At 36.5% G+C, this 11,281-nt stretch overlaps 1 protein-coding gene across 2 annotated transcripts; it reads right to left on the reverse strand.

Annotated features, from left to right (window-relative positions):
* Window positions 1-669: 669 nt before the first annotated feature.
* LOC104219642 (ATP-dependent RNA helicase-like protein DB10) lies at window positions 670-9,085 on the reverse strand. 2 transcript variants are annotated; one of them, XM_009770346.2, is made up of 9 exons: window positions 8,915-9,085; window positions 7,242-7,548; window positions 6,225-6,350; window positions 4,578-4,646; window positions 3,787-4,056; window positions 2,887-3,237; window positions 2,395-2,672; window positions 1,292-1,624; window positions 670-1,206 (listed from the first exon to the last, which is right to left on the reverse strand). In XM_009770346.2, the coding sequence occupies exons 2-9, from the start codon at window positions 7,521-7,523 to the stop codon at window positions 1,098-1,100; spliced, it is 1,818 nt and encodes a 605-aa protein (XP_009768648.1). In that variant the 5' UTR covers window positions 7,524-7,548; window positions 8,915-9,085; the 3' UTR covers window positions 670-1,097.
* Between the last annotated feature and the right edge of the window lie 2,196 nt (window positions 9,086-11,281).

Raw genomic sequence — 11,281 nt, forward strand, 5'->3', positions numbered from 1 at the left:
TGATTATGAGTAATACATGGCCACCACCTTTTTTGGCTTCTATAAAGGTAGTGTCCATGCCAACTGTTGCGCAACTGCACTATTCCATCGAGTAATTACTATCTTCGATTAGCAAATGTGCACTTGATTTTTATCACTTTTGCGAATTTAAACTTTAATCTTTCATGATTATCACACTTTATTGAATGTTAAATCACACATTTGAATGCATATAATCATTTAGAAGTGATTGATACGAGTTATAGGACTTTACACGCCAAATGAATAGATATATAATTCTTGAAACCTCATAAAAAAATGCATGGATAAGCAACGACATGTCACTATCTTCTGCCCGTCAAAGAAAACACCAACATCCCTAAAGGAAGTCATATTTGTATAGGCAGTTGTGATCTCCCAAGAGCCGGCTCAAAATTTTGTTTAAGATGTCTTGCGTCACAGATAAGATGCTCAAATTCTCCTACAGAAAAGGGTGAAGTTTCATTCACCTCAATTTTAGCACATATGGGAAAGATAACCCCCTCTTACTTCCCATACCCTGAGAAACTTTAATAACCATAGCAATGGCCTATGCATGAAAAGAACAAACTTCACAACTACAACAGCATTAAGTGCCAAACACAGAATTTAACTAGGAGAAACCACACAATTGCCTGCAAAAATCTCCTCTACACATGAATGCACGATAAGAATTATAAACCAACATTAACACTGTTTACGTTTACATACATTGAAACTTTTCCACTGTTGTGTGCGCTCATGTAACATTTTCATTTTTCTACACTTGAGGTACCATGATTCTTTCAAGAACACAGTCTAACAAGCTCAGAAAAAATTGCCAGAATGAAGTACTACTATTGATGGTTTAACCAGAAGACAGGGTCCTCTTTCTTTCAGTTAATCCCGAAAAGCAAATGAGGCGGCCAGCAGGCACTAGAGCCAACTGGACAAATATCATGGATATAATAAAAAACAATACACCTACAGTTCACTCTGAAGCCCAGTATACTTACTAACGGATCATGCCTTGTTACTCTTCTAACCAAATGAGATCCATTAGCAAATGGCTCACTATTACACAGAAGAACCTGATCAAATCAATCAGTAAATCGGCTCTTTTTACCACTCCATCCTGAACCTATATTGGGGCTTCTGCTACGACTGCGCTTCCGTGGAGCATCCGCATTGTAGGTACCATGACCATATCTGTCACTACATGATTAGAAACTAGTCAAAACCAAGTAAAAAAGGGAAAAAGAAAATCCAGAGGAACTTATGAATGGCTGAATACCTGTCACGTGATCCCCGGTCATAACCATGTCCTCCATTCCGTCCAACATAGCTGGAATTATAGGGTCCACCACGTCCTCCACGTCCACCTGGGCCAGAACCCCAGTGATTCCTAGCCCTTCCCATACCACCACCGCGAGAAGCCATATCACGTAGCTCAGTTGGCACACATTGATTTGCACCTTCTAAAACTTTAACAAGATCTAAAGCATGCTTAGAATCCTGGTCGGAGAAAAATGTGTAGGCCAGACCAGATGCTCCTGCCCGGCCTGTTCTACCAATTCTGTGAACATAATCTTCTATTCCAGTTGGGAAGTCATAGTTTATCACCACCCTGTGACAATATGATCTCATTAACTGCCATTACTCCAAAACCCTCATTTGTTCTTTTCAAAAAACGAATATGCATATGGATGCATAAACATATTATGCTTATTGCGCATCAAATGAGTAGGTTACATCACAATATACTATTAGGTCTTGGTCCAAGACCATGGTCCAAGTTGGAGCTGTATGTACTTATGGAAGGCCAAAGTAGTTATTGATTATTCACATCCCACACTAAGAGGCAGAACTGTAGAGAGAAACTTGACTACTTGGCTCAAGTTCAATTTCTAGGACAGAATGTAAATGCCAACTTCTAATCTGTCTACTTAATCATCCAAATCATGGCAATGCATTCACCACCAACTTCGTTATCAAGCACATCCATCTTGGGAAAAAAAAAACCACCAAGACACACCAAAGGGACCTATTACTGTTTTTGTCGATCCCTAAAAGACAGCCACCTTTCTATAAGGAAAGTCATTTTAACATTTGTAATTTTTCCTTAACATACTCTTATAGAAATTAACATGGCACATTGAATACTACTAGATATTAAGGGTACTTTGGTATGTTATACAAATTTAGCTTATGCATGAAAAAGTACTTGTTTTCCTCTGAACAACGCAGCCAGTCAAAACACCACTACATAAAGAAATGGACAGCATATGTCAATCCAACGTCTAATACCGTAACCAACACTTTCTTATCCAATTAGACATCAGAATTGAGGAGCACGTGAGCAATGCATAATCAAACATTATGTTTAATGGCACCAACCTGATATCTTTGATGTCCAAACCCCGGGCAGCAACATCAGTAGCCACAAGCACAGGAGACCTGCCTGCACGAAACTGGCTTAATACATAATCCCTCTCACCCTGAGATTTATCCCCATGAATTGCAGCTGCTCCAAAATTGCGAGTAAGATTGCGAGATAGTTGGTCGCACATTTTCTTTGTTGAACAGAAAATAATGATTTTTGACCCTGGTTCTTTGGATCTCAAGATTTGTTCTACTCGCCGTTGTTTCTCCATCGGCAGCACGACTTCAATGTGCTGCAAGCGACAACTACTTGAATTAATTGTAACCACACCAGGTTTAGCTTTTATGCTTAGGCATATATAATACAGATTCTACTACAATACCTTTTTTTTGATCAGTTAGATTCTACTATCATACCTCCCAGCCATCTTCCCCAATAAGGAGAAGCCAAGTACTTAAAGATCTTAAATAATGAAAACTGTCCAGGAAAATAATAAAGAAACACACCTGCGTGATAGACTTGTTTGCAACAAGCTCGTCAACATTTCCAATATTAACTTGAACTGAATTAACCAATAGATCAGCAGCAATCTTACGAACCCCCTTCGGCCATGTAGCTGTATACATCAATGTTTGCCTCTGCACAGGCACCTCCTTCACAATCTTCCTTATCTGAGGTTCAAATCCCATGTCCAACATACGATCCGCTTCATCTAACACCAAGTAAGAAACTTGACCAAGGCTAACTCTTCTCATCTCCAAGATGTCGTTCAAACGACCAGGAGTGGCGACAACAATATCTACACCCCTACTAAGCTCCCGTAGTTGAGGACCTTTTGGTGCACCTCCATACAGACACTAACCATCAGAACATAAATCATAGTTAGTTTTCAAACAAAATTAAGATCATAATTTTTCAAGCTCATCAACAAACGTACGTAATTGACATTGACATCTCTGCATTCGTTGAATAGCAACTATTCAACTATTCTATATGCAGGTGAGTATGCAGCTGGAATAAGCTGCAAAAAAATTTAGAAAATGCATGATTCACAGCTCAATACGGAGAATGCAATATTTAACCTGTGAGTTTTAGATTTCTAGCCAGACGTAGCATTCTATAGGGTGGGGATATTCCAGAACCAAAGCCTTCTGAAAAGCATTGTTGCTTTTGAGTGTTGCAAGAACGAAAGTCATATAGCAAATGTTCTAATTATAAAATAGATGCCAGACTAAGCACTACTACTTCAAAATGATAATTAAGTTCTAGTACTCCCTTCACTCCACCTTATGTGACATGATTCGGAAGACAAGGGTCAGACTGCCTAACTTTTTGTGAGACTTCAGAAAACTATGAGGGAGTAATAGAACTAAAACTATGACAGTCACAAGTCATAAACATCATACCGTGCAAGATATCCTTGACGATTTCCCAAACTTCACTGCTTCAGCTTGTATCTGTGTGGCTAATTCTCTTGTTGGTGATAGTACCAAAATAGTTGGGCCTAATTGAGGATTCTTGCGACGCTGTTGTAGATGAATAAAGGCAGGCATCAAGTAACCCAGAGTTTTGCCAGACCCAGTCTTCGCAATAGCCACTATATCACGGCCCTGAAGGGCAATGGGCCAGGATTGTGCCTGTATTGGAGTAGGAGCCGAAAACCCAGCTTGATGCATCTGTAAATGTTGGCAACATCATTCAGCATATATACGAACTCAGAATTGTTTTTCATAGATCACTTATTTGACTAATCTGAATGGCCAACACAAGAAGAAGCATCATCCCCCTTAAGTAGGCAGCCAACACTTGCTAATACAAACAAGAGCAGGAGGACGCCTCTTCTTCAGTTTGGACCATGTGGCAGACTGAATCATCACCGACAGCAGCCCCAGCCACGAACATGGATGATTCGGAAAGCCTTCAGACGATTTGGTCCACCAAAAAAGGGTGCTCCACATACATGGAAGCCCCCAAAGGATGGTTGAACAGCGTACGACATTTAGCTCCTCCTTGGAGCAAATATCGCACCTGCGTGAAAGTACAGACGGGAAAATGGATGAGTACTGAAGCTCAAAGATGGACCTCCAGCAACCATTGAAATTTAGAAAGAACACGCTTGATTATACTGTAAATTCTTTGATAAGAGGTTCTCCTGAAGGAGCGTTTAAAACACAAATTGAAATGGGTTTATTCATACCTCCCTCACAATCTCTGAAGGAAACCCAGTCGCTTCAAATGATGTCAAAGGTGCAGGAACATCACCTCCCTGTCAAATGGAACAGAAAGTATGACGCAAACATGAGTATGACTGACAATTTTTTATACAAGGTTGGGGGTGGGGAGGGAAGAACAATTAACATGAAAGATGAAGATGAAGCTCTTTTGAAAAGCTAGACTAATACAACTTTCAACTGAACATAGAGAACACAGTCACTTAGAGTTCTGATTTATGCTACAGCAGGTAGAAGACAAATAAACAACTGGAAAATCACAAGACATAGTACCAGACAGAAGAGACTAAACAATTTCATCTTCAAGATGATGGCCCTAAAATAAAAGGTAGTCGAAGTTGCATTTCTTGTGCTTTACTTGTGTTCTGAGTTAATGAAACCAAATCAAGAAACTATAGACCTTCAATCATCCAAGCTGTAGTAGTAAAAAGATGAAATAATTCAGACTTGGTGCAACTGTAGCCAAGTGAAGATAGCTCAATATACAGAAACATGTCATACAAACCCTGCAACATCCTAATGATAATGGAGGAGAATTGCCCTCTAGAATGCGATAAGACAACCTTTTACTTTGTCCAAACCCATACAACTCTCACCAAAAGATAGTGGCAGCTCACAGATGCAATAGGATAAGAAAACCTTTTGAAACAAAAAGATTTTATAGTGTTGGATGTGGAGCAGAGCATAGTATGGGAAAGGGCGCGCACTTATAGGCAGGGCATCTGTTTTACCAAAGTTTCTGGTTGATCGAGCGAAATTGTCAAGTTTTTCTTTCATATTGCAATATGGACGACACTGCTATTCTCAATTAGAAATCTGGATGCTATTCTCTACAACGATACTGCTAGCTCCCTTATTTGCTTTCACATTACTAATCTTTCTCCAGTTCATTCACCTGCTTTTTTTTTGAAAATGTAATGAAAAGAACAATAATTTGAAACAATTCATTCACCTGTTTTCATTATGAGCCTTTTGCTATTCATATTCTATGAATTGTCAGCTATCTACCAAAAAGTAGTTGAGCTAGATACTAATGATGATGATAATGAAGTTCAACAAGTGGAAAATAAACTCTAATCTATGATCCTTTCCTATGATGTAATGTTCACTGAAATCTTCACATTCAATCTTGTGTTTTTTTTTGTGCTTTATGATTTAGTGTTGACTTAGCTAGGGTATAAAATTCTTAAAAATCTTTACATGATGTCGAAGACTTGCATCTGATGTTTATAATGGAGGGGTATTCCTATGCCTTTCGTAAACATGATAAGAAACAAAAGGCATAGGAAAATCAAATGCAATTACTATATGTTAAATAGATTACATTTGAAATCTTCACGACTTCCTTCATATTGTTAAATGTGCAAAGCCTAAATTATATCCTACCTTTCCAGGAAACCACCAAATATATTTTGCAACCCCGGTAGTCCAATAGACACATGCTAATATGCAAAAAACGAGATGGCTCATTTCACAATTATTGAAATCATAGGAAACACTAATCATCCTCCGAGAGATCAAGTTAACACCCATTTGAGTTTTAAAGTGAAATTCCAAAAGTGAAATGAAATGAAATGGCTCTTCAGATAAATCAAGAAGACACAGTTTCTTACCGTAACAGAGATTTCATTGCGGCGGCAGTAGGATTCTTGAGATATGTCACTTCCTACACCTAGAGAACCATAGCCTTCATGGACAGATGTTCCATCATGAAAACGATCAGAACTGCTTCTTGCAATCTACCAAATAAAAAAAAGATAAGAAAAAGAAACTTGCACACAGAGAGATAAATATAAAGAAACAAATCCAGGGAGGGGGGAACCTGACGGGTAAACTCAAATAACATTAGACTACTAAAGTTCAAGTTACTATAGCAATTTAGTGTTGACCATTACCCATAATTACTACTTAAGAACAGATTCTTTTTTTAAATAAAAACCTTCATAACCTCTAGGAAATTCTGCATTACCCATTGCCTATCAGCGTAAGTAAGGGGACAGATCTTTCTTTTCCTTTCAACTAAGAACTGAACCTAATTTTAACCACATGCTAATACTTTTTTGCTCATTTCTCAGCTAAAACTACAAAAAAAAAAAAAAAAAAAAAAAAAAAGAGAACTGGTCTCCACAAAGATACAAGGAAAGTGCAAACTAAAAGATATTTCAACCTCTTTTTGAGTTACCGTAGACCACCTTCTCTTTTTCACAAATTAGAATCCCTTGTAAAATATACAGGCTCAAAAGCATATGTATAATAATAAGATAATTCAACCCCAAAATTCATTATTAATACTTGATACTTAGTTCTTTTGATGACAACATAAATGATAGATTTTAAAGGATCCCAAAAATAGAAATGACCTATCCATTGACAATCTCTCTTTAATCAATGACAATGATGTCAAATGGATTTAAGAACACGATAATATGAAATCCCAAAAAAAATCTTAACCAACAAATAGTTAAACATATTCGCTTTGTTGTATCTGTGTCCAAACTGAATACAGGAAAAAAAACTGTTCTTTTAGAAAAAGGGATATGGGGGGAGAGAGAGAAAGAGATGGAGAAAGAAGGAACTAAACTGACAGAGATACATTAAAACTAGACAACTGATCTCCCTTCACATGATACCTTGTTATTGCTACCTCTGTTGTGTCCACCGTCTGCATCATAGCGTTGACCTTGAGAAGGCTTTTCAACAGATGAACTTACAAATACAGATGACTTATGTGCTGGAGCAGACACTGCATGGGAAGAGGGAACAGGCCTCTCATATTGGGTATCGTTGGTCTCTGGATTCCAGAAGTAGATGAATCCAGTGGTACCATCAACTAGGCCTTTCCATGGTTTGGGGAGGGTAGGGTCTTCTGGCGCATAACTTGGACCAGCGGAAGATGCAGTTACAACGGCCATCTCAAACTTCAGTCTCCAATGACCACTGGACTCATATAACATCAGCGTGCAAAATTATGAAAAGTAAATTTGGAGAGAAATGAGCAACTATGCTGAAAAAAAAGGACTACAAAAAAGCTTCTTCCTTTTATTTTGTATCACCAATGACCAACCACAACTTAGAAAAAGGTGGTAGTAGTAGTAGTAGTAGTTATCTAAGTCAAGGCAAAGCAAGCATGCTACAGCCAAACAAAATGTCAATTAAAGAGATGCCTAGTTCAAAAAAATAGTATCCAACAGTAGATGACTCAATCACTTCAATTTGTAGACACAGATCACAGCTACGTGGTATAAATTTAAACAAAATACTCTTGGACAGAAGGACAGCTATATATCATAGCAAGATGCACCAAAAGCCAAAATAGTTTCTTCCTAAACTTATAAGGCTTATGGATGTGTTTGATATGAAGGAAAACGTTATCTTCTTTTTTTTTTTGAAAAAGGTAACAAAATGTTATCTTGGAGAATAAATAATTTTCTTACTTATTTTTTGGTGTTTGGGGGTGGGGGAGACACTCACGTGTAAAGCCACTTATAGAACTTGTTTTCCCTACTCCCACTAGGGAAGTGGTCATTTTTTCAATTTTTAAGGAACTTGTGCTCCTAGAGAAATTGTGTTACCAGAATATTTTGACCAACCAAACATGGAAATTGAAAATTCTTCCACACCAAACACATCCCTCTTTTTATCACAACGGTGTCTCAGCCAGCTTGAGTACACCTCAACTATTCTACCGGGTACTTGCTACCACCCATCAGCAGAAGTACGGGGTTCTAATGCTAAGCAGGTTCTCCACCCCACTTCAATGACCACTGGGCCACCCATGGGTGCACCAAACACATCCTATATCACTTCTTTTTTTCTTTTTCTTTTTCTTTTTCCTTTTCTCTTACGCTAGTAGGAAAACCGCTCCAGTAACCTCCTGAACTACAACAATCATGAACTACCATTCAATAACTATCTCTCAATCCTACAACAATCACTGTTTGCGTGTACATGTCATCTAAAAAACAAACAAAAAACATGGTATAAGTAATAAAACTAAGCTGGTCCAAGCTAGCCTTTTCCAGTCAGAAGGAGAAAAACACATATGCAGGTCTAGAATCACGCGCAGGAAAACTAATTCAAAGCTCTGCAGTCACCTGGAGCAGTAACCATTAACCCTAAATGACAGCTCAAAAGGCATAAATTTGAGGACAAATAATCAACCACAAAGAAAGAAAAGCTGATCTGAAACCCTAGATTATCATTTGATAACACATAACAGCGATTGAATGAAAAAAAAAACATATAGTTAATCCAGATCTGAAGTATTACATTAAACAAATCAGAAATTGATAGAGAATTATACCTGACGATGTCGATCTGACAGCAAAAATTGAAGACCTTAAAATAAATAAGAAAAAATAAGTGGACACAAATTACTTCCACCTCCAAGGATTTCTCCCTTTTTCTCTAGGGTTACAAGACAGAGAGAGAAATACGCTTCCAAAAAAATGAGAAGCGTGAGGAGATAAAAAGGAGTTGAAAATATCTGATAGATGGGACATTTATAGAGAACCGATAGAGAAACCCAAAACGCGTTTGCTCTTTGCCCAAAATTCTACATCGGTGTCGGCCACATGTTTTTGGGCCAGGGGCCCACCTGGCTCAGCTTGCCAATAGAAAAATATAGGGTTGATAGTTGAAATTAGGATGAGGCTTTTTCGGATATATACCATAGGAACTATATTATCAAATATGTTCATAGTTTGTTTATTATCATTTATGCTAATAGTATTTTTACTTAATATATACAATGCATTAAATAAGGAATCATTGTAACTTTATGATTTCTTATTTTGCGCGCTAAAAAAGGGGAATTAAATATTTTTCAGATCTTCCCCAACGCAAATCACGCACATTCCATAATTATCGTCGGCTTCACTCTGATCTTCCACAATGCAGAACAAGATTTTCCATACTTTGTTTTTGAGATACACTCTATTTCCAGAAATTCTCTCTACATCTCTCTCTATTTCTCAATCGCAAACTTCAGTAATACAAAGCATTAAAAAGCTTGAAAGCTTTGAATTCAAATTTGGGTTTTCAAAAATCATTATTTATTTGGATTGAGTGTTGTTGAAAATAATCGGGAATATGGTTTGGAGTTTATATCTCAATTTTGAGGGGTTTTGGTGAAGATTAGATTTGGTTTTGACTGAATTTCAGATTGAAACTCGAAGAAGAAGAAGACATATTGCAGAAATTGTAGATAAATTGTAGACTGTTGTTTATTTATTTATCTTTTATTCATTTACCTATTTGTATGAAAGTTGAACAACATTGTATAAAAATTGTATTAAAGTGAATGATTTAGTACTGTTTTGGACAAAAATATGTATAAAAAATGTGACACATACATTTCAGGGGAAGCATGTCGATTCCAAATATGTACTCAGTTTGTAGATATTTTGTAGATAAATTGTAAATTATTTGTATTCTGATTGTAGATGCTTTATTTTCTGTTTTCACAAATAAAAACGGCTAAAACTTCTACAAATCTTCTAGAAAAAACGTAATTATGTCGAAAATCCCAATTAACTACAATCGAATAGGAATTGGGATATTAAAATTCAATATACCCAGTTTGTAGATTTTGTAGATGAATTGTAGATTATTTGTATTCTGATTATAGATGCATTATTTTCTGTTTTCACAAATCCAAAATGACTAAAACTTCTACAAAATCTTCTGCAAAAAATGCAATTATGTCGAAAATACCAATTAAGCTACAATCGATAGGAATTGGGATATTAAAATTCAATGTACCCAGTTTGTAGATATTTTATAGATAAATTGTAGATTATTTGTATTCTGATTGTAGATGCTTTATTTTCTGTTTTCACAAATCAAAAATGACCAAAACTTCTACAAATCTTCTGCAAAAAATGTAATTATGTCGAAAATACCAATTAAGCTACAATTGAATGGGAATTAAGATATTAAAATTCAATGTACCCATTTTGTAGATAAATTATGGATTATTTGTATTCTGATTGTAGATGTTTTGTTTTCTGTTTACACAAATAAAAAACGACTAAAACTTCTATAAATCTTCTGCAGAAAACAGTCTACGATTTATCTACATTTTTTCTACAATTACTGCAATATAATGTATGTCATGTCTTCTTCTTCTTCTTCTTCTTCTTCTTCTTCTTCTTCTTCTTCTTCTTCGAGTTTCAATCTGAAATTCAGCCAAAACCAAGTCTAAATCTTCACCAAAACCCCTCAAAATTGAGATATAAACTCCAAAATATATTCCCAATTATTTACAACAACACCCAATCAAAACAAATAATGATTTTTGAAAACCCAAATTTGAATTCAAAGCTTCAAAGCTTTTTAATGGCTGTCAATGGTGGAATTGCTGCTCTCTTGTCTCTTTGAAGGTTTATTCTTCTTCATTGAGAAAATTTGAAGCTGAAGGTAAATGTGTGTATGAACTTTTAAGATTTGACTTCAATTTTAACTGGTTTTAGAAGAAAAACGCTTGAATTTGGACATTAATGGAAGGGTGTTACATATGTCTCTGGTTTTAGCAGAGGGAATAATGGGTTTGAAACGTGGGTATGGGGAGATACATGGGTGTGGGTGTGGGTTTGGGAGAGAGAAACGTGGGGGGGATTTGGAGGAATATACGGTAGCGTTAATTAAGAGTGATATACGGTACATTAAT

The sequence above is a fragment of the Nicotiana sylvestris genome, chromosome 9 (assembly GCF_000393655.2).
Source record: "Nicotiana sylvestris chromosome 9, ASM39365v2, whole genome shotgun sequence".
NCBI classification, from domain to species: Eukaryota; Viridiplantae; Streptophyta; class Magnoliopsida; order Solanales; family Solanaceae; genus Nicotiana; species Nicotiana sylvestris.